A 23236-nucleotide genomic window follows, 5' to 3' on the forward strand; every position below is an offset into this window, starting at 1 on the left:
TGGGCTAAGGAGATGAACCTTCGGAATGTTAGATTTGAATTGGACTCAAAGATGGTGGCTGATGCAGTGAACAATGAGAAAAACAACTGTGACTGGAGATTACACAACTTGATTCGTACTATTAAGAATTCTTTTTTAGTTTTTAACTCTTGGGAATGTTCTTATGTGCCCAAAGAGAAAAATAAAGTAGCAGACATGTTGTCTAAGCTATCTAGAGTATAAAAGCTAAGTAATGTTTGGTCATCTGATCCTCCTAGCTTGATTATTACGCAACTAGAAGAGGATGCAAACTATGTTCATTCTTAATTTTTCAATTTATTCATTTTTCAGTTTCAAAAAAAAAAACAAAGACACCGATTTTGTTTACACTACTTAACCTGTGTGCACATGATATTTTAATTTCCTCATTAACACGGGTGGTAATGAGGTCATAGTTAACTAATCTACTAACCAAATGAATATATCAAATATACACTCTTTAGAGGAGCGTGTAGTGTGCACATATTTGAAGACAAGATAGATTTCTCTTTTACTTAATATAATACTACTAGTTTAAATAGCAAAAAAAAAAAAATAGTTGAACAAGAAATGCAAGTGCTCAAGAAATTCGAACCTTATCCAAGAACTATGAACTAGTGAATCACTGAGACACTCCAAGCCACTTCTAGAAGACATCAAATTCGGTGTAATCACTGTCTGAGATCATAGTTTGGTACCACGCCTTTCCTGCAGCCGTATTTGCAGCAGACTCATCCTTGGAAATGTTGGTCCTCTTCTTCTCAAGCTTCTCCTTCTTAGATTTAACACGTTGATCTTCAGCAAGAAGAGCCATCCTCCTAGTGGTCTTCGCATACGGATCCAATCTCCACATACTGTTCAAATTCATCACAGGATTCTTTTTCATTGATGCTCTCTTCGAATCCTTCTTAATAGGTTTAACAACAGATTGGACTTCATCAGAGTTAATAATCCTAGCAAGATCAGCATTAACCATCTTTGATCTAGGTAAAACATATCCTTTCTTCTTCTCACTAGATTTCTCAAAAGATCCATAAATCGAATCCAATTTCTCAAATGTTGATTTAGTCCAAATAATAAACCTACCAAGATGGCCACCAGGTGCAAGTTTCAACAAATTAAGTATCTCTACATTAGCAAGATCAACACCAGGAATGTTTCTAAATGCTTTTGCAATCTTGGTCCCTTAAGCACCATAAACAATCAAAGGACCTTTCTTAGAAACATAACGTTTGTTCCTCATTTTACCTTTACCTGGTCTGATCTTCTCACTCTCCTTGACCTTTTCAGCATCAGCATAATCACCAAGTTGTTCCAAAACCTTAATAGCAGCATTAGTGTAGTTGCAGGAAATCCTACACTACACCCCTCATATGATTTCATTAACACTCAACTCATTTTTAGATTAACAATCTTAATTTTATTGATGAATCTTTGAAAAATCTTACAAGAAAAGATAAAGGAATCAAACTGCTCTAGATTTTCTCTCTCCTATTTATTTGTTTCTTACTCAAAAAAGATCTCTCTCTTTCCTTTACAATTGAACGACTATTTATAGGGAAGTACCTAGTGGATGACAGCTAATCTGTCCTTTATTTTCGGATATGTCTCGCGACATTCTCGCAACCTTACAAATGTTACTCTCGCAAACTCTCATATTTTCGCAGAATCATTACATTTTTTTCATGATTTTAGCTGACGTCGTTTATTATGTCACTTCTAAAATTGTTATGCGACGTTGTTGTGTTGTGTTGTTGATAATTTCGCTGAGGCATTATTGCTGCGAGATTCTGATCCTACATCTTTCCTCTTCTCATATATTCTCTGCAAAGTAGAGAATGATGTGAGAAATGCCGTAACTATTCATCTCTTCATATTCTGCATTTATCACACGTATTCTATCTTCCATCTGTTTCTTGACACGTCTTCTGCAACCGCTGCTTTTCAACCGCTCATGTCTTTTCGTCTTAATGGTGTTTATTTCTTCGAGTAAAAAATCTTCTTTATATATTCTTCTTACTCTTCTTTCCACTTTCTTTTTACTTTCTCTTCTCTTTTTATTCTCTCATCTCTGCAACTTTATTGTTCTTCCGTAAGTTCCGCTATTGTAATCCTTCCTTCTTCAATCTTATTACTTTTTATTCATTCCCATACTCTATATTCAAATATGCCTCCAAGTGGCCATAAACATGAGAAAAACTTAAAAGACGTCCAAAAAGATCTTGCAGAGAAAGGTTTCACACTTTCTACCATTCCTGGTGAAAGTGCCAAATCAATTCTTTCTATTAAACTTTTCTCTGATCAATATTGTGATGATCAATCAATCATAATTTCGCTAGGTCAAATTCTCGCAGGTCTCCCCATTCCTCTTTATGATCCAGATATTCCTCTGTTTTATGAAATTCTCGCTCACTCGGGATTTTCGCGAGCTATCTTTCAATTGAGTGGGGATTGCATCCGTCTGATGTTAGAGTTCGCTAACTGATAGACACATTTTTGTGTCTAATTTGTCTCGATTCTATATATTGATAGTTCTCATTCTTGTATTTATTTTGGTATTTTATCTCTTTGTAGGTGTTTTTGGAGAAATAAGTTTTTGCGGCGAAATTGGCTCAAAACGTGGCATTTGAACCTCCGTAGCAGATGTACCAGTGACATCCCAGAAATACCCCGGAGGAACCCCGAGAAAAGTGTTGAAAACATCCCATAAAAATTACTAAACGCACCCAAGGGACAAGTGTTATACGGACTCCAGAAGCGGATAAGGGGCGACCACTGGATAAGGGGTAACCTTTCCTCTTCACGTTCAAATTCTGAATTTGGGCGGGAAAATAGAAACTCTCCTGGCAGTTTTGGAAATCGTGATTTGGAGGAGTTTGAGGTCGATTAAACCTCTGATTTTCATAGGATAGACTCCTTATGGGTTTAGGAATCTAATACGGGTGTTGAAATCGATTATACTGGGCAAAATCGACGGATTTTTATCACAACAACAAAATATGGAAAGTCGCGTGTGTGACCTTTTTTGGGGAATTTTAGAGAGATTAAAGTGCTATAAACCTTCCCAAAGATTTGTATCTATCTAAGGAAGAGTTTAGGATCAAAAGGAAAGCTCAGAAACGCGTATAAATTCTAAAACAAGAAATTGCCGCAACTTTGCCGTGAAGAGAAAGGAAGAGATTTTGGAAGATTTTGGAGAGATTTAATCGGCCTTTTTGATATAAATAGATTGGTTGGGTCATATAGAAGGGGTGTTGAGAGTTTGGGAACCTGAGGAGGGCCAGAGAAGAAAAATCAGAGTTCGATCAAACTCTGTTTCTGCTGCTGCTGCTGCTGAAGAACACGAAGAACGGACGTCTGAAGACAGACGTTCTTCAACAGTGTTTACGACAAAGTTGTGGGGGTCGCAGCTGCAGTCTCAACAACACTTCATATATATCGTTCTTCTTGTAACAGTGAACAACGCCTTTGCAACAGTTATTTCTGTTGCGATTTTTATGTTCAATTGTTTTACTCCCTTTTAATCAACTTTTGAGCTTTATACATGTATTTTGAGATCATGATTAATATGAGGAGCTAAACCCCAACACTGGGATGACGGAGGAAACCTTATTTCACGCATGTGGTAATTTTAATAATTCTTTATGACTTTTTTCACTTATTTTAATTGATTCATGATTTTCACTAATTAGTTGTGATTTCGTTTGATGGTGTATGCTTAGACGTAAGAGCTTTTGATACACCATGCTTGTGATTTACATATAAAGTTTTAAAAATCTATTTTTGGCAAAGAATAAGAGTCCATATTTTTAATATTTGAGCTATAATTGATTGGAGTTATTAATTGAGTCACATGAATGGAATTTGGTGGAATCCTGAATCTCAGTACCTCTCGATACTGTGACAGCTTTCCTTGTACATATTATATTAAGTCTAAAATTGAATCTCAACAAGTCCGAGAAACGAACACTTTACTTACCACTACAAAACTACATCAATTTTTGGTGCCGCCGACGCAGATTTGTATTAGGTTTTAGGTTTTATATTTATTTTATTTCTTTTAGAATTTTTGTGCTCTTTTACGCCTTTGGTGTTTTTTGATTCTTTTCAGATTTCGATCGAAGCTACAAGGAAAGAAAAAGTGTTATAAAAGGAAGCATCGCCAAAGAAGGAAAGAAAAGAGGAATCCAAAAGGAGTGAAGAAGAATATTTTGTATATAGTTATTTTGTTTTATTTTTAGAAACTGTAAATAGGGTTTTAGTTTTTGTAATTTTTCTTTTTATTTTTGGACACTTTTTGGACTTTATTTTTGGACTGGACATTATTTTTTTTAAAACCCTACGGAAGGGTTAAGATTAAATATAAATTGTTTGCAGGGAAGGACGACAGTTACGATACTGTCTCGGCCCCTCGGGTTCGTACACTAACATCGGAGTCGGTGGCCTGAGTAGACTTCAACGGTTCATCGCCCGTATGGTACGGGAGGTAAGACTCTATCCACCCACGAATCCCCTGTCAGTGGGTTTTATTTTGTGTGACAACTCACACCCCTGCAATAGAATGTCGAACTGGTATTACAATAGCCAATACAACGAATATCCGACTGAGTTTCAAAATGGACGTTACTACTTTGACCATAGTGTGAATAGTGGTTGGGAACATCATCCTTTTCAAGGTTATGGCTCATACCTTGATGAGCCCAATTACTATCCACACACGCACCGGTCATACGAGCAAAATTCTTATATTTCTCCTTTAGAAGAGTCCCTCAGGAAATTAGAGGAGTCGACACGTAAGTTAGCTGAGATGAATAACTTAGTTTATAACGAAAGAGAACTTTCTATAGAGTAATCCTTCAAGCTGATAGCTGAGACGAACGAAAGAATTGCTCGAAATAATCTTAATTTCCAATATAGTGTTTCCAATAATACCCTTGAAACTGAGGATAGTAATTTTCATAATCAAGATGACGAGGATAAAATTGGTAACACTACTTGTTTAGATGAGGTTCAACCATTTTCATGTTATTATAATGATGATTATGATGAGGATAGTGTTGAAGAAGAATTTGAAATAAGTATGCATAGCGATCAGGAATTTGTTACTCCAATTGAGCTTAATAATAATATTATTTCTAGTTCAAATCCAAATAATTTTAATAATTATTCGCCTATTCAAAAGGACGAGGATTTGACTAGAGATACCCTCGTTTTAGACGATGTAGTATTTCCTTTTGATTACGAAGTCGATAATGGTTTAGAGGAACGAGTTTATTCTGAGAAAAATATCTTAGAGTCTAGCGATTTAGAAACAATAGTCTTAGACGAAGAAGATGAACTCGTAAAGCATTTAAACATGTGTGAGGAGGCATCACCTGAGTATAACCTAGAAGAAGCAATTGACCATTTTCATGATTCCGATGATCTAGAAATTAGCGAAATTGTAGCTAGTCTATCTAGAGACACCCAAAACTCCAAGTTTGGGGGTGATTATCATTCTCCATGTGATTTAACTCTTATAAAGGTCCCTCACTTGGGTCTTGTCATATCTGCCTCAACCATTTTACAAAATTATCTTCATACACGTTTTCCTGAACCTAGTGATATCCATAACGAAGTTCAGTTATTAGAAACCCATCCTCTGGTTGATGTGGTTGAACCAGGATATGATACCCAGATTGACTTTGTTTTCCCACCAAATACTTTTCTTCCAAATGTGGGAATGTATGATTTTCAAATGTGTCGAATATTAAGATTTGAGACTAAGCCTAAATACTTTAGGAAAATAGAACTGACACATTTGCTTAAGATTGACCGCCAGTTTCATTGTGGTCGATTGTGTGAGTCAAATCTAATTGACTTAGAGGATCCTCAATTATTCAGGTTATTATTGTGTGCTACTAAGTTTTTAGTTGAGTTTTTTTAGACTCTTAATCTTGAACATTCGAATCTAACTTATGAGGAAACGCAACCCATGAAAATATTTTATCTAGACCCAGTTATAGAACCTGAACCTGAACCACAACTAGATGTAGTTGTCTTAAACAAGAAACTAGACAAGGGTGTGCTTTATTTGATTTTCTTGGCATGTTGCAGATTCCTTTTACTCGTGATGGCTCTATTTGGTTTTGATGACCCACAATTATTCCGGCTATTAATATATGATTCTATGAGGTGACTAAATCTTCCAATGTCTGGCTGAGGACTTTAAACTTAGCACTTCTTGGGAGGTAACCCAATTTCATGCAACACGGTAATATTTTTCCTTAACTCTTTTGCTTCAAATGGTAACAGTTTCTCCTTGTTCATGCTTTTAATTTTATCTTTAGAACATTGAGAACAATGTTAGATTTAAGTTTGGGGGTATGGGAGAAACTTTTTAGTTGCAGTATAAATAAACTCCAGAGCCTAGAAATTTATGTTTACTAAGGGTGGCACTAACTAATCTAAGTGGATGGAAGCATGCTGGTTGTAGGAGTTGAGGAACCAATCTGATTAGATGGCAACATCTAAAGAGTCTATTCATAAAAGCACAGAGCTCAGGTGTTAGAAATAACATGATAGTTTCACCATATCTCGTTGAGTCCTTTTCACTTCTATTTTTATTTTGTTTTGTTTTTAAACTATGTTTATCTAAGTGATTAGGTGGGGCTCACGATTCAAGTTGTTACCAATGCTAGGGTGAATTAGAGTGATTGAGATACAAAAAAAAAAAAAAAGTTGAAGAGGAAAAAAAAAATTGAGACCAGACCACCAGACCAACCGGAATAAATTCAATAAAGTCGACCACTGGTACCCTTGTATATGCCAACTTAGTTGACATAGAGTTAGGATTATCGACCACTGGTTCCCTTGTATATGCCAGTGTGTTGATATTAGTCAGACTAGTATCTCAGTCCATTAGGATAGGTTCATTTTGGCGGAGGCCTTCAGACATATATGAGAAACACCATTCACCTAGTAAACATCAAAACCATCTATGTTTTTCTATATATCCATCTATCCATGTGATTAGTTTGACTCCGAATATGATGTCCATAGTACAAATATCTGAGTAGAGCTCTGTGACTTATATATGAGTTTTAGTATGCTTGAGTGCAAACTCGTGTACAACAATTGGAATTTCGCATCAGGGTACTTCCTCCTGTAGTCAATAAGCACTAGTGGAAAACAGAAGTTCCGCGACCGTCAGGACAAGTCATATATACGAGTTATATGACCAGTTTTAACCGTCTCTGTTGGGGTCTCTGATAAAGCGTCTCTGTTTGGTACGACCCAACACCATGGGTCTCAGAATAACGACCGATTATAAGGGTAACGAGGTACAGACCCTTAACCGTGGGTCTCATATTTAAATTATAATATAAAAAAATATAGATTCAGATTTGCTGAAATGCCTGAATGGGTAAATCTGAAATGATCTGACTGCATCAAAGTCAAGTCAAGTCAAAGTCAAGTCAAATCAAATGGAAGACTGAAATTCAAATTTAAACTCAAATTTGAGAATTCCACATTCATTCATTTTATCCACTGGGTTTAAAATTACACAAAAAAAGATTGAAATCCTTAGTTCAGAGCAATACATATGTTCGAGATAGCTAGTAAGTTCTAAGATTAAACAACATGATTAACTAATAGAAAATTGATTAAACAACAAAATGTTAAAATTCCCAACTCCCCAATTGAGAAGATACTTCATAATGGTGTATCTGTAGCAAAAGTAAGTTATGATTCTCAAAAATAGAAGAAATAAAGGGACATAAATGTGCATATCCAAATAAATTAGATAGGATGAGTATGACTTACCAGTAAGTACGTGATGGGTATGATCACTTCCTTCAAATTAGACTTAAAACCATGCCTACAACAGATGATATATTGATTAGTCAAGAAATTGGATGGTACAAGCACAAGGTAAACACCAAGAGAAGAGACAACAAGAAAAAACACCAAAAATTATACTTAAGCATCTAACTGATACGTTATGGATATTAATCATACAAACAAAACCATTGTTTATGCCTCTACTTTATAGTCTTTATCAATTAAAGAAATAAATGAAAGAAAATGTAATGGTACTAACAATTAGAGAACTTATCAAGCCAAAAGAACCAAATCATGCATTTGTACACAAAAATTATTGTACACGTAAGTGCAGTAGGCTAAAAGAATAGATGCCCAATGCCTAAAAATGACCGACACTTGATGATACTAACTGTGGGGGTGGGTGGGGGGTGGGGGGGATTAATGTTTAAACAAAAAGGACATATATAAAACTATTAAGAAGCAAATAAATTGAAAAAATAACAAGGGAACATTCATGTTACTACAAGAGTGAAATTATGCACTTCTTAATTCTAAAATATATAATCCAACAGTCTAAATTGAATTCCATCATTTGAACATAAAGTTTGAGAATAAAGTTTGAGCCTAGTTAGCTTTAGGGAAAATATGAATACCTAGTAAGGAAAACGAGAGCCAGTGCGACTGGCAATAGACGGTTGACCCAACTGCACCTATAATCATACCTGAAGAATTCATTTTAGAAATTAGATATTAAGCATCACATTCTCAGTTCCTAAACGTGACAGTAAAACACGTGTAAAATGTAAAACAATCATACAAGAAACCAATATTATTATCTGAGCTTCTCTATAACAAAGACTAAATTGGTTGATAAAAACTTAGTATAAGATTATCGGCTACTCTAATTCACCGTCAGTTGGTTAATTAAGACGGTGAAGAGGGACCTTGGCCTCCACTCGTGCTGGATAAGAGCGCTTGCCTTACCATGGTTGTTGATCCTAGCCTTGACAGAAGTCAATTGGTCCAAAGCTTTCTGGGTACCAATGGTCAAGGTGTTCTCATTTGTACTGAAACTATGGGCAAGCTTGGCACCAACATTTGTATAGGTCAAGGGACTCTCAACGTGGCAGTAAGAAGCATTGAAAAAAAACACACACATCGACAAAAGAAAACAAGGAGCCTGGCAATCAAAAAAAGAAAAACACTCACTAAAAACAAAGAGTCAGTCATCCATATGAAAGAGCTCAAAAGAAAATACACACAAAGTGACAGCAGCAATCAGGTCAGCATTTGCGAACCTCACTCCAGCATTGCATTTGGTGAGGTTACCGGATGCAATGTCGTAAGAAAGATCAGTACCAAGAGCAAGAAGGGGTGTTCCAACAACTCCAGAGAAATTGACCATGGGGTTTTCTGTCAAGCCAATGCTATTACTGATGTTGTTGTACTCATGTTGATACTGAAGCTCGAGTTGTTTCCAGTCAAAACACTCAGAGATGTGATTAATCACTAACATAACCCTCATGTTACGATCATCAGAAACACAATACAACAAAACACAATACACACCTATTCCCTTAGATGGAGATCTTCAATGCTTCCTGAAACAGAAAGATACCATGTACCCTCCGACTACCTCTGTCAATCTCCATCCTCTGTAAACCGTACACTACCTTGCTTTATGTTACACTCATCTTCTCATCGAGCTGATGCTTACTTAAATCAACATGGAGACATTGTTTCAGAAATTTACAAACAGAAACATGGAGACAAACAAATAAACAATCCGTAGTGATTCATAATCATACGAATAATGAATAAAAAATTATAAAAAATAATTGAACATCTCAATCAATGAACGTCTCAACCATTCTGGTATTGGAATACAAATTCAACAGATGATAATAGTCACGCAGGTGCTCTAATAGACCCATCAACAATTACAGAGCAACAGGTGTTCTAACCAAATGAAGATACTATAAACTCAAACCATATTAAGTACACGACACTCTATACCACAATTCCGTATCCACAAGAATGATTCCTAGAAATCCCATGAGCTGTACACTGAAGGTACATATACATATCAAGTATACAGTATCATAAAAAGAAGACTAATACACTTATATCGTTCTTGAAACAATAAATAAAATTAGTTAAATATGTTGCAAGACCAGATTTTTAAAAAATACAAGCAAAAGAGGAGACAAGACATCATTGAACTACAATTTTTTAGCATCAAATTAGTTATAGATGTTCTCTTTTTCGGGTTGCGAATTAGCTGATACAAATTGGATGTGATGGCTGGACTCGGCATTGCTATTTTGGTGGCATGGTGGATATTTTTAGGGAACACTGACTATACAAACGAATAGACAATGCATTGTCTTAAATAAAATTGGAAAAATCTATTTGAGATGGTGAATAACAAGAAATCAATTCCAATTGCACCACCATTTTTGTTTTTGGTGTGCAGGTACTGATTTAGGAAAATTTAACTAAACACACGAAATTTAAACTTGACAAAGTAACCAAAAAAAAAGAAAAAAAACTCGGGACAGCTCTAACAGCACAGAAAAATCCCAGACCATATTACTAACACCACCAAGTTTGGCTTAAACCCACGTAGAGGTTCTGTACAAGATTCCAGCAGCAAAAGCAAAGCAAAATGACATGGAATCAACTAACTACCCCAGCTAGGGGAGGGAAGTCATGGAACTCAGTGAGTCCTTTTTACAAACAATATATGAAAACAAATGGTAAAAACATGAAACCGGGTGAAATCTGTACATCAATTCAAAACTAAAATCAATAGTTGAAAGACGGAACTCATTGGGTGATTTTAACAAGCATGTAATGGGCTATCTCAAAATTCAATTCATTCATCAGTTTATGATGGAAAACTAAATTTGGATGGCTGCATTCAATCTTCACAAGAACATTTATATATCCAAAAACCAAGTCTGATAAAAGCAAACTAAGTGGTGGACATACTAACCATCCAGTAACACTTAAAATTATTTCAATGTCTCATCCAAAATGGCTTCAATGGACAGTCTCCTCTCATCTGCATCAACAAGTACTCCATAAAGCATCAATAGTCACCAGAAAATTCATCCAACAGCATATGGAAACAAATTCTTAAACGAAAGAAATATTTTTACTATATAATTCAGACCTGATAAAATCGAACAGAGTTTAGCACAAGCCTCAAACTCATTCCTGTGATTGACATTAGCAACAATTGAGAACCAAAGAATCTCCCATAAAGGCACATGCTTGGATGTTGATAAGGCACTTGATTTAAAAACCATACCATACCCACAAATGCAGTCACAATGAAGTGGAATCCGATTAAAGTTGTTGCTAAAAAAGTAAACATATAAGAATTTAGTTCAACTGGATCTTCAAAAATAAGAACAACAAGAGATTAAAAAAAAAACAAATTATATGCACCAACACGGCATCACGATTTAGGACATTGTGATTGAAATCAGCTTCAAAGGTGGAAAGGGGAGTTTAGCATCCAGAACTGTAGGAAATCACATACAAGAAACAAGTCATATTTAGTATAATATCCACAGGTACAAGTAAATACAATCCCTCTGCAAATCAAAAACAAATCCATCATTAACTAAACAACAAAATCCTAATCCACAAAATCAAACCCTTTCGAAAGCTTAATTACATCACCTGATACAGTTTGATGAATATCAAATACTAATTAAATGCCTTGGTTTGCAGAAAATCAGTCACGACCCAGAGAATTTTATACCAAATCCAAAGAAAAATCAATGAAAATTTCTACAAACACAATTTAGTGAAACCTTAATAAAACCCCCAAATCAAATCCTTAGTTTCACTCCAAATCTGAGAAGAATTTCAGATCTACTGGTTTCCTTTGCAAATAAGATAGCTTATCAAATGAAATTAGAGTTTTGATTTAGGGGATTTAGATACGAACGATTATTCCTGAAGTTGATAAACAAAACTAGAAAACAACTAAAAGAAGATCGGTGTGTTGGTGGTGCGCTGGAGGGATGATGGTGGTAAAAAAAAAATTGGTGTATTGAAGATCGGTGTTGGTGGTGTTCATGGAAGTGAAGGTGACCGGTGGTGGCTGGGAGGAGAAGGTAAGAAAGAAGAAACAAGGGAGAGAGATACAAAGGTGGAGAGATGGAAAGATAGGAGGTGGGTGAAGAGATAAGGTTTTTGCTTCATCCCGCCCGCTCACTTTAGAATCTCAGATTGCTCAATCGTGGCCATACACAGTGTGGGCCCAAAAATACTGACACAAAACTACCAGATCTACATCGCAATTTGAGGGTCTCTGAATTGGAGGGTAGAATGGTAAATATATTTAGTTATTCAGAGACAGCTATATAGGTTCTCGGATTTTTTGCGTGTTTTTACCATATCAGAGACCGTTATATTTGGTCAGCAGCCCAACTACGGTCACTGAGGGTCTCAGATGTGTGTTGTTTAATACCCATTTTCCACTAGTGAAGTATGTCAACCAAGGAGATTCTTTAGTGCCTTCCAAGGTTCTGCGTAGATAGCTAGGGTCTGGAGTAAACGTTTTGTGGGTATATCTCTTGTAATCCCTCCCGAGACTATAACTCGGCCACTAGGGACACCTAGGGGTTTAAAGGCTTATTGCATACGCTAAATGCAATCGACGAAGCCTGTGACAGTGAGTTAGGATTTTTGCTTTCTATTTTAGTTTTGCTCGAGGACTAACAAATAATAAGTTTGGGGGTATTTGATAGACACATTTTTGTGTCTAATTTGTCTCGATTCTATATATTGATAGTTCTCATTCTTGTATTTATTTTGGTATTTTATCTCTTTGTAGGTGTTTTTGGAGAAATAAGCTTTTACGGCGAAATTGGCTCAAAACGTGGCATTTGAACCTCCGTAGCAGATGTACCAGTGACATCCCAGAAATACCCCGGAGGAACCCCGAGAAAAGTGTTGAAAACATCCCAGAAAAATTACTAAACGCACCCAAGGGACAAGTGTTATACGGACTCCGGAAGCGGACAAGGGGCGACTACTGGATAAGGGGTAACCTTTCCCCTTCACGTTCAAATTCTGAATTTGGGCGGGAAAATAGAAACTCTCCTGCCAGTTTTGGCAATCGTGATTTGGAGGAGTTTGAGGTCGATTAAACCTCTGATTTTCATAGGATAGACTCCTTATGGGTCTATGAATCTAATACGGGTGTTGAAATCGATTATACTGGGCAAAATCGACAGATTTTTATCACAACAACAAAATATGGAAAGTCGCGTGTGTGACCTTTTTTGGGGAATTTTAGAGAGATTAAAGTGCTATAAACCTTCCCAAAGATTTGTATCTATCTAAGGAAGAGTTTAGGATCAAAAGGAAAGCTCAGAAACGCGTATAAATTCTAAAACAAGAAATTGCCGCAACTTTGTCGTGAAGAGAAAGGAAGAGATTTTGGAGAGATTTAATCGGACTTTTGGATATAAATAGATTGGTCGGGTCATATAGAAGTGGTGTCGAGAGTTTGGGAACCTGAGGAGGGCCAGAGAAGAAGAAATCAGAGTTCGATCAAACTCTGTTTCTGTTGCTGCTGAAGAACACGAAGAACGGACGTCTGGAGACAGTCTTTCTTCAACAGTGTTTACGACAAAGTTGTGGGGGTCGCAGCTGCAGTCTCAACAACACTTCATATATATCGTTCTTCTTGTAATAGTGAACAACGTCTTTGCAACAGTTATTTCTGTTGCGATTTTTCTGTTCAATTGTTTTACTCCCTTTTAATCAACTTTTGAGCTTTATACATGTATTTTGAGATCATGATTAATATGAGGAGCTAAACCCCAACAATGGGATGACGGAGGAAACCTTATTTCACGCATGTGGTAATTTTAATAATTCTTTATGACTTTTTGCACTTATTTTAATTGATTCATGATTTTCACTAATTAGTTGTGATTTCGTTTGATGGTGTATGCTTAGACGTAAGAGATTTTGATACACCATGTTTGTGATTTACATCTAAAGTTTTAAAAATCTGTTTTTGGCAAAGAATAAGAGTCCATATTTTTAATATTTGAGTTATAATTGATTGGAGTTATTAATTGAGTCACAAGAATGGAATTTGGTGGAATCCTGAATCTCAGTACCTCTCGATACTGTGACAGCTTTCCTTGTACATATTATATTAAGTCTAAAATCGAATCTCAACAAGTCCGAGAAACGAACACTTTACTTACCACTACAAAACTACATCACTAACCGTGGTGCCGGTAAAGGATCTCTGTACTCCAAAGAACTTAGGGATCCTAAATTCGCAGACTTGGAGATAATTGCTGAGAAATATACAGTAGCGAGTTTCTTTGAAAATTATGAATTGATTTCCATGAAGAAAGAGAATACTCGCTGGGGTATTCGTTTGAAAAGGACAGATAACATTGATGAAGCTAAAATACTCATGCAAGACATTGATTGGTATTCTGGTAAGAACACAACTCCTCGCCAATCCAAATATGATAAATGGTGTGTTTTTCCCTTGATGCTAAAAGGACCTTATATTGTTGGGTCAAATGTTCTTCCTGAGAATCTCGCTACCTATCAACATTGGGTATTCTCTAGGCCCGAGAAGGAGAAAGAGGTATGTTTCTTACAATTTCGCTCACTTTATATTTCTTTATTTGTCTTTATTCTTTTGTTCGCTGACCCTTGCGACATTCTACAGATCCAAAAACTGAAACATAGTTATAACAGGACTGGGAAGACTAATACCTTGTTAGATCTTCGCTCATACACAGATGAGGTAAGAAACATTCTCTTATGATTTTAAACAATATATTGTTGTTTCCATTTCTTATTTCTATTTGTGTGTGAAGATTATTGCTGAAATAGAAGAACCTGCCAATGTTGCGAAGACTGGTGATAAAGTCAAAGGTGCTCTTCGCAAGGAAAAACCAACTGCTCCTCCTTCAAAGAAAAGAAAAGTTCGTTCTTCTTCTCCTTCAAATATTCCTTTTCATGAAAACTCCGAGAATGATGAGGATGATGAGGATAATGATGACCTTGCTGCAAATGAAGATTCTCCATCTGAATCTTCTATGGCTAAGCTCTCTGTCTTCTTTTCTGATTCTTTGCAAGGAATGGGAGATAGTCAATTCGCTAACACCTGTAAATCTCTCTCTACAATTTGCGATGTTCCTTTGTTGGATGGTGATAGTTCTCTTCGTGGAGTTTTTATATCAGTGACTCCCAATTTCCTGCATTCTCTTAATAGTCTGGTATACTTTCATCCCTTTTACTTCTTCATTTTTGTAACTCAAAATCTCTTTTTATATTAATACTTTTTATATTTTCTCGCAGGCTGGAAAAGCTTCTTTCGCTGTTGCCTCAGATCTAGAGATGAGACGCGAAAATCTTGAAAACAAGAATCTTCAATTTCGTACAAAGAATGAAGAACTGGAAGCTGAAGTCAAATGTCTTCGCGAGAAAAACAGACAACTAGAAATTGATTCTTCTTCGTATAAGAACAAAATCTCTATCCTTCAGCAAGCTAATAATCAGCTCTATAGTATGTTACTTTTCTCCTTTCCCTTCATTCATTCATCCTGTTGTTTTATCTTATTTAAATGATCCTTTTTGCAGACATTTATGGTCTTTCTGATGAAGCTACCACTCTTCGTTCATTTCCTAATGCCTTGGATAATGATACCCTTCTCGAGCGTCTTAATAAATCTTTAAATAGTTTCTCAAATGATAGAATTTCATCTCTTTCTCTGAATGAACTTAGATCCAAATTTCTCCTCTTAGACATTGACCATAGATCTAGTTTAGGCTTGGCCAACCGATTTAAGCGTCTCCTTCTTAATTCTAAAGAGAAAATCAATGAGTTGAGAACCAAAATTAGCGGTCTCATAGATGATAAGGATCGCATCTCTGATCAAGGTGCTAAGGCTTTGACGAAATTCCAAGAGACTCTTCTTGAAGTTCAACTTGAACGAGATGAAGCTAACCGCAAGAACATCGAGCTCTGCGAAAGAGAAAACCAAATTCGTTCTCGTCTTCTTATAAATAATTAGGATGAATTTGCTTGGGCTGCGAAAATCTTAGAGATGCCAGAAAAGATTTAGGTGTAAATGTTAGTCTCCAAGTTGAGCACAACCTTGATTAGAGATATGATTTCTGACAGAGAAGGTTATTAACTGTTCTTTTACTAATCTTTTGTTTCTTATGAATTTTCATCAAGTTATAATTGATTGTCTTTTGCTCGCAGATTCTGAAAGTAGATATCGTGAAAAATTGAGGAACTTGAAGCTGAAAAAGAGGAACTCGCAAAGAATCTTTCTTCTCGCAACGACAAGTATTCTAGATTAAAGAATCAAATCAAGATCACTGTTGCGAACTTTAAGAATGATGCTATGCATTTTCGCAATCAAACTATTCAAATGGTTTGTGATGACCATAGTATTCCTCATTCTGATTATCCTTGTCTCTTGGAGGAGATCCCAAAGAATTCCCAGTCTGATTATTTCTGATAGCGAAGCTGATGATGAAGAATCTGATGGTGATGAAGGTTCTGATGCAGACGAAGAAGGGAACAAGTCTGATGAAGATGATGAAGGATCAACTAAGAAGTAGTCTTTGTTTCTTTCTTTAATCTTCTGTAATACTTGTACATTTATTCCTTTTTCTGTATATTTGCGAATTCTTTTGGTTCCCATATTCCTTAATATATGAGTTTCTTTCATTTTGACCTGCATTCATTAAAACAATTCTTCCTTGCAATACATTAATCAATATAATCATTAATTTTTGAATTTTTGTGTAAATATATCATATGGAGACAAATAACATTTTCTAATTTCATTCATTCCCATACTTGCCTCTGTTATTTGTATCCAAATGAGAGATTTTGCAGATTTTTCTTATTTTGTGCCTCAACTTCGCAGTTAATTATGTATAATCTCGCAATCTTATCCGAAGTGAATTTTGATTCTTTTCAAAATCTCATTCCTGTGTGGTCTTATTTTGCCTTCCTAATTAAAGGTCTTATTATGCCACCTCTTGTCATTGCGACAAAATCGCAGGACGTTCTTGCACTTTCATGCGAAAACCCATTGATCTTGCCTTAACTTTTTCTTTTGTATTATGACCTCTTCAGGAATGTTGTGACAATATGACAGGCCTAAATATTCTTGCGCAAATAAAGCCCCATGACATTGCCGTCTTGCGACGAAATCGCAAGACGTCTTCGCACTTTTATGCGAAAACCCATTGATTTTCGTCTTATCTTTTTCTTTTGTATTATTGCCTCTTCAGGATTGTTGCACAAATATGACAAGCCTTAATACCCTTGCGAATAAAAAGCTTCATGACATTTGCGTCTTAAGACACTTATCAGCTCCCTAATGGAGGGTGCCGCCCTTATCTTCCCCCTGGTTTCCACTTCAAGGAGGCGTACTTCTACCATACAAGGTTAGATCCTCCCATCCGGTCTTAACAACAACCAGTTTTTTTCGCATCCTCTTATCCCTTTTACCTATAGGACTTACGGTTACGAGACTGCACCCTAAGTGGGGTTTTCTTCGGGCCGAGTGCAGTATAAGTCAAGACTTGTCAAGAATGGCAAGGTGCGCTTCAAACTCCCCTGGCACTTTTGACTCAACCGTGTACCTCAGCGCCTTGATCAGATTCTGCACTCCTTGGGAGAGTCCTTATTACCTTAGTTGCCCAACCTAAATCATATGTTTAAGCTGAGAATCCAAGGTGCCTCTCCCGGATGGGCTTTATTGACCCCAAATCTCCATGACTCAGGTTCCGGTGGCGGTGTAGCCTTTCCCTGAGCCATGCAACAGGTACCCCCTTATATGACGTACTTTAGGTCTTACATTTGCCTCTTGCGAAATTGTATTCGCGAACTAGGGTGTACGCCATAAAGGTTCGCCCCTTTCTCTTTTGTCATTGTTCTCTGATTATCTTCTGTAAAATTCATTATCTCTGCGAGATTCTCGCACATCATCATATCGTATTTGCATTTCGCAATCTCAATTTTGTCATTCAATAAAATGTATTTTTGAGAATTTTACTTATTGCGAGAGTGTCGCAACAAATTAATCATTCATACATTTCTTGTTTTTATTACCTTTACCATCCTCTGCTTCTTTATTATTTTCTGCTACTGCTTCCTTGGTAGTGGTATGTTCATCATTTTTATTCTGAGCTAGCATTAGTTTCGCAACATCTCTTCTTCTTTTCTTTCGATTGCATCCACCATCAACCTCTCACTTCTTTGTGTCTCTTTGATTTTGTGTCACCAATTTTCCTTCTTGTGTGCTCTTCCTTCGCAAGATTTTATCTCAGTTTCGTAACACCTCTTTCCTTCAAACCAATCTCCCTTTATGATTCCTACACCGCTGGGGTGAGGGAATTTGATGCACTAGTGGAAAGTTGAAGCTACACCTAGAATCCCATGTAGCCAAGGTCGACCAGTTAATGCAGTGTAGGGTGATTCTACATCAACGACACAGAATAGGATTTCAGAAGATATTCTCTTCAATGGAATTCGCATAGTAACCTCCCCTTTAGGCTTGTTAGCAGTACCATTAAAACCATATATCTTATATGTTGATGGTATAAGATCATCATCTCTTCCTCCAATAGTTTTATAAGTATGATAAAATAAGATGTTCACAGAGCTTCAAGTATCGATTAAAATTCTATTAATTGTCCATGAATCTTCAGGTTCATCATCCTCATCTTCTTTCGGTTTTGGATTAATTTCTAATTTTACTACCAATGGATTATCATGTACCTCTTCACCTTCGGGGATTTCTTCTGAGGTAAAAGAAATGATCTGTTTCTGCCATTCTTCTAGTGGCGAGATTTTCGCAATATTCATAACTTCTCTTCCATCATTATCTCTTGCGAACACTCTACTTAAAACATTGTCACGAAAATCTTCAATTGTCTAGTATGAATGTACGATAGAGTGACAGAATAGATTCTTTGCTTTTGCACCAACTTCTATGAAGAATGTTTCCTTCTTTTTCATCGTGTTTACTTTGTGATGCTCTGGTGGTGGTAGTAATGGTTGAGATTGTGGGTGCCCTACCAAAAAGTGGTTTAGTTTTCCTTGATATATCATTCTCAGAATAATTATTTTTACATTTCTGCAATCATTTGTTGTATGTCCATGAAAATGATGATAAGAACAAAACTCATGACTTATGTGGTTTGGAGGTGGTTCCGTTCCCATGTTCCATGGTGTTGGTATATTCTCCATCAAAATTATAGCTTCCCATATTTTCTCCACACTTGCATTTAGAGGTGGCATCTTGATTTCTTCCCATACTACCTTGTGACCTCCTTGTCCTCTATTATAGTTTTGTCTTTGACCTCCATAAGTTTCTTGTGGTTGATCGAGTCTTTGAATCTTGTCGTTTCCACCTCGATTGTAGAAATTTCTTTCTCCTTCATACTCCTCTTGATCTCGGATTCCCATAGCCACCAGTTTCTGTTGATTTTTACCTGTCACCTTCTCTTGTTGTACTTGCGAAGTATTCGCTACTGTGTTTATTAGCTTGGGTAATAAGTTTGCATTCGCTGTTTGTGAACTGTTGTTCACAACTGGGTATGATTCCATTTCATTTTGCCTTTCCTCTAGAGCAATATATTCTTCTTGAAGTTCTCGTAATTCAGTCATTGTGATCGTATTCTTGACTCTGAAAATTTGGACATACAATAAGTTGGTTGCAAACATAGCATTGATAAATGATAATATAAGATATCTCTCATCTACATGGCCATCCATTTCGCTACACATAGTCCTCCATCTTTTAGTTAGGTGCTTCAAACTTTCGCCAATCCTTTGTTTTAATCCAAACACATCTTCTATACCAGGTCGCGAAGAAATATTACTTATATATGCCCCTAGGAATGTAGTCTGCAAATGATTGAAGGATGTTATTGTATTCTTTGGTAGACCTTCGAACCATTTTAACGCCTCCCCTGTTAAGCTGGATGTGAAATACTTGCATAATACAGCATCATGATTTTCCCATTGCAACATGCGCCTCACGTAGGCTTTACTGTGTTGAATTGCACAAGTTGTTCCATCAAAAATGCTGGTTAATGCGGGCAAATTGCATTTCGGTGGTATTCCTCCTAATTGTACTTCCCTTGTAAATGGATTTTTCGCATCTTCTTCTATAGCTTCATCCAATTGTCTTCTGCCCACTTCTCCTCTATTATTTAGCATTCCTCTCATTTCTTCTAACTCTTTCAAGATTTGTTTATTTACACATGAATTTTGATCCATTGGTCTTTTTAATTTCGCCTCTTTTCTTCTGCGTTCATGTCTTTCTTCTCTCACGAAATTTTGCATTTCTTCTTCATTATCCTCATCTCGTCTTCTTCTGCGAGTTTCTTCTTCATCTCTATCTTGAATTCTCATATGATTATGTCTCTCATTTTCCCCTTCATGATTTTGTTCATTTCTCATTAATTTCATTCGCTGTCTTTCAGCCATTCTCTATATTCTATCATACTCTTCATTGACATTACCATTATCCCGGTTTTGTGTACGCCTTCTTTCTCGATTGTCGTGATTGTTTTGGCGAATTGTCTCCTGAAGCTCTTGTTCTTCCATTTCCGCTCTCAATCTTTCACGTTCGCGAATTAAACGTGCTTGTTCAACATAATGTCTTTCAATTTCTTCTTCAATCGTTTGTTGATTTCTTTGAGTTTCTCTCTCATGTAAAATTCTCCTTCCTTCCTCTCGATTTCCTTCGCCATCTTGATCATTTTGTCCCTGACGTTGTCCATTCTCTTGATTTCTACCATTTTTCCTATTATCAAAAGTTTCATTTTGTGGAACACAACGATCATCAGCTCTTTCTCTATTTTCGCGATATTCTTCATTAGGATTTGATATTTCTTCTTGAATATTGTTTCCAGCATTAATTATGGGTGAGTTTCGCCTCATCTCTCTTCTAGTCGATCTTGAATATGATTTTGTAATACTTTTCGATCGTCTACTCTGTAGTCTCATATTTTCCATCCTCAATTCGTGATTTTTCCTTGTTAGATTTGCACGTTCTTCTGCTTCAACTCTTCTTTCTTCATGTATTCTTCGTCTCAACGTTTCTAACGCTCCAATTTCCTCATATCCATGAATTATTCCTTCATCTGCTTCTTGATTTCTCTCTACCTGTCTATGGTTTCTGGTTTGCTGCTCTTCTTCTACTTCTTCTGCGGAATTTGATTGCCAAGTGTGTATACTCACCCTATCATAATCTATATTCCTTCCTTGTACTAGTGTTTGTTGAACTGGTAGTTGAATTTGATTTTCTCCATTATTTCGCATTCTAGTAGATTCTCCCATTTCACTTCTTTCTCTTCCAGCAATTCTCTTACTTCTTCTAACAGTAGTTGGTTGTTCTGATGTATTTCTTCTTCTAGCCATTTCCTCAATGTTAACGAATTGCAAGAAATTATGTAAAATTCTTAATCAATTACTCCAAATCTTCACAAATCTCAATATTAATCTTCAATTTTTTCTAGAATAATCTTCAATGTTCCCTGTTTCTAGCGCCATTATGTAGTTGCGGGAAATCCTACACTACACCCCTCATATGATTTCATTAACACTCAACTCATTTTTAGATTAACAATCTTAATTTTATTGATGAATCTTTGAACAATATTACAAGAAAAGATAAAGGAATCAAGAATAACCACTGCTCTAGATTTTCTCTCTCCTATTTACCTGTTTCTTACTCAAAAAAAATCTCTCTTTTTCCTTTACAATTGAACGACTATTTATAGGGAAGTACCTAGTGGATGACAGCTAATCTGTCCTTTATTTTCGGATATGTCTCGCGACATTCTCGCAACCTTACAAATGTTACTCTCCCAAACTCTCTTATTTTCGCAGAATCATTACATTTTTCTCATGATTTTAGCTGACGTCGTTTATTATGTCACTTCTAAAATTGTTCTGCAACGCTGTTGTATTGTGTTGTTGATAATTTCTCTGAGGCATTATTGCTGCGAGATTCTGATCCTACAATTAGTTTTTTTCAACACCTTCGATCGAATCATTAACAACTAAAGGAAGTTCAGGTACACCTTGGATAGTATGACCACGAGCTAAAACGATTGAAGGAACAGCAGAAGCAGCTAAAGCTGAAACAATTGCATACCTCTTCTGATTAACATTGATCTTACGATGCCATCTTCTCCAGATTCGTGTAGGAGCAAACATCCTACCGCCTCTACACATGTTACCAAAATCTCCTTGACCAGCACGATGAGTTCCACCACCAGGTACACGAGGGATACGAGAAACAACACGACCAGTTCCCCATGATTGAGCTGATGTTTGATGACCTGCGTCGGTACTAGCTGTGTATGGTTGACGACTGTTTTTCGACATGTTGGCGTGAACAGACTTGACGATATCTGGATGGATTGATGCTTTCATTACATCTGGCAATGGAAGTGTGTTTCCTCCATCAGTAGACATGTCTCCATCCAAGTTCCGGATCGTAACTAAAGGTCTTGCCGCTGTTACTGCCATTGATAGGTTTGCGAGAGAGAGGTTTTTTTTTTTTCCCTTGTGAAACGCCGGCTACAAAAGAGAGCTAGGGTTTGGGCATTTATAGGAGAAGAGGAGCTAGGGTTTCTCAATCATTAGAATGTCCACATATTGGGGTTATCTAGTACGAGGAACAAATTCACCTTGGTCATGCATGTCCGTAATTGTTACTTTTTGACCGAGACATCGTACGCCCTTGACCAAAACACAGCACCCAAATATAGCTTCACCAAACGCTCTGGGCGATTTGAGTTGTCGACACAAAATCATCCGGTCAAAGTCTGGCAAGCCGATATCCAGACTGGAAATAAAAAAGACTGACCAAAACACAGCATCCAAATATAGGTCATGGGTTCATGGATGTTCATATGGGATCACCCATTTTTTAAATATCTTAACCATTTTTTTGTATAGAGTATAGACTATAATCAGGATTTATATGGGTATCATCTTGCTTTTTTGGCCCGCATCTAGTGACCAGTCCACTGTTTTATAAATGATTCGCAACACACCCATCTTAAATTTAGGTAATTTAAACAACTCCATTACAGAAGTCTTGCTTTTCTTTTTGTTCGGAAAAAACAATAAAGAGACGCCTGTTCAAATCGGAGTTGGCTAAATGTGAAGACTTGGAAAGAAAAAATTAATGTCGAATGTTCACTGTTGTCACATGTTAGATGAAGTTGTCGTGAGTCTCGTGACTCATATAGTCATCATGTCTTGAACATAATCAGTGTGCACATTCCGTAAAGGAGACCAAAAGCCTTTTAATCATATTCATTTGTTTCCTGTCATTCCAAGCAAAACCACCGTAGG

The 23236-nt window shown here is 36.5% G+C and overlaps 1 protein-coding gene and 1 pseudogene across 1 annotated transcript; both read right to left on the reverse strand.

The window, feature by feature from the left end:
• Positions 1–640: 640 nt before the first annotated feature.
• LOC113314447 lies at positions 641–22402 on the reverse strand (annotated as a pseudogene).
• LOC113314374 (mitochondrial outer membrane protein porin of 34 kDa-like) lies at positions 8726–9349 on the reverse strand. The gene is made up of 2 exons (XM_026563170.1): positions 9083–9349; positions 8726–9004 (listed from the first exon to the last, which is right to left on the reverse strand). The coding sequence occupies exons 1-2, from the start codon at positions 9347–9349 to the stop codon at positions 8726–8728; spliced, it is 546 nt and encodes a 181-aa protein (XP_026418955.1).
• Positions 22403–23236: the final 834 nt, after the last annotated feature.

The sequence above is a fragment of the Papaver somniferum genome, chromosome 9, assembly GCF_003573695.1.
Source record: "Papaver somniferum cultivar HN1 chromosome 9, ASM357369v1, whole genome shotgun sequence".
Lineage (NCBI taxonomy): Eukaryota > Viridiplantae > Streptophyta > Magnoliopsida > Ranunculales > Papaveraceae > Papaver > Papaver somniferum.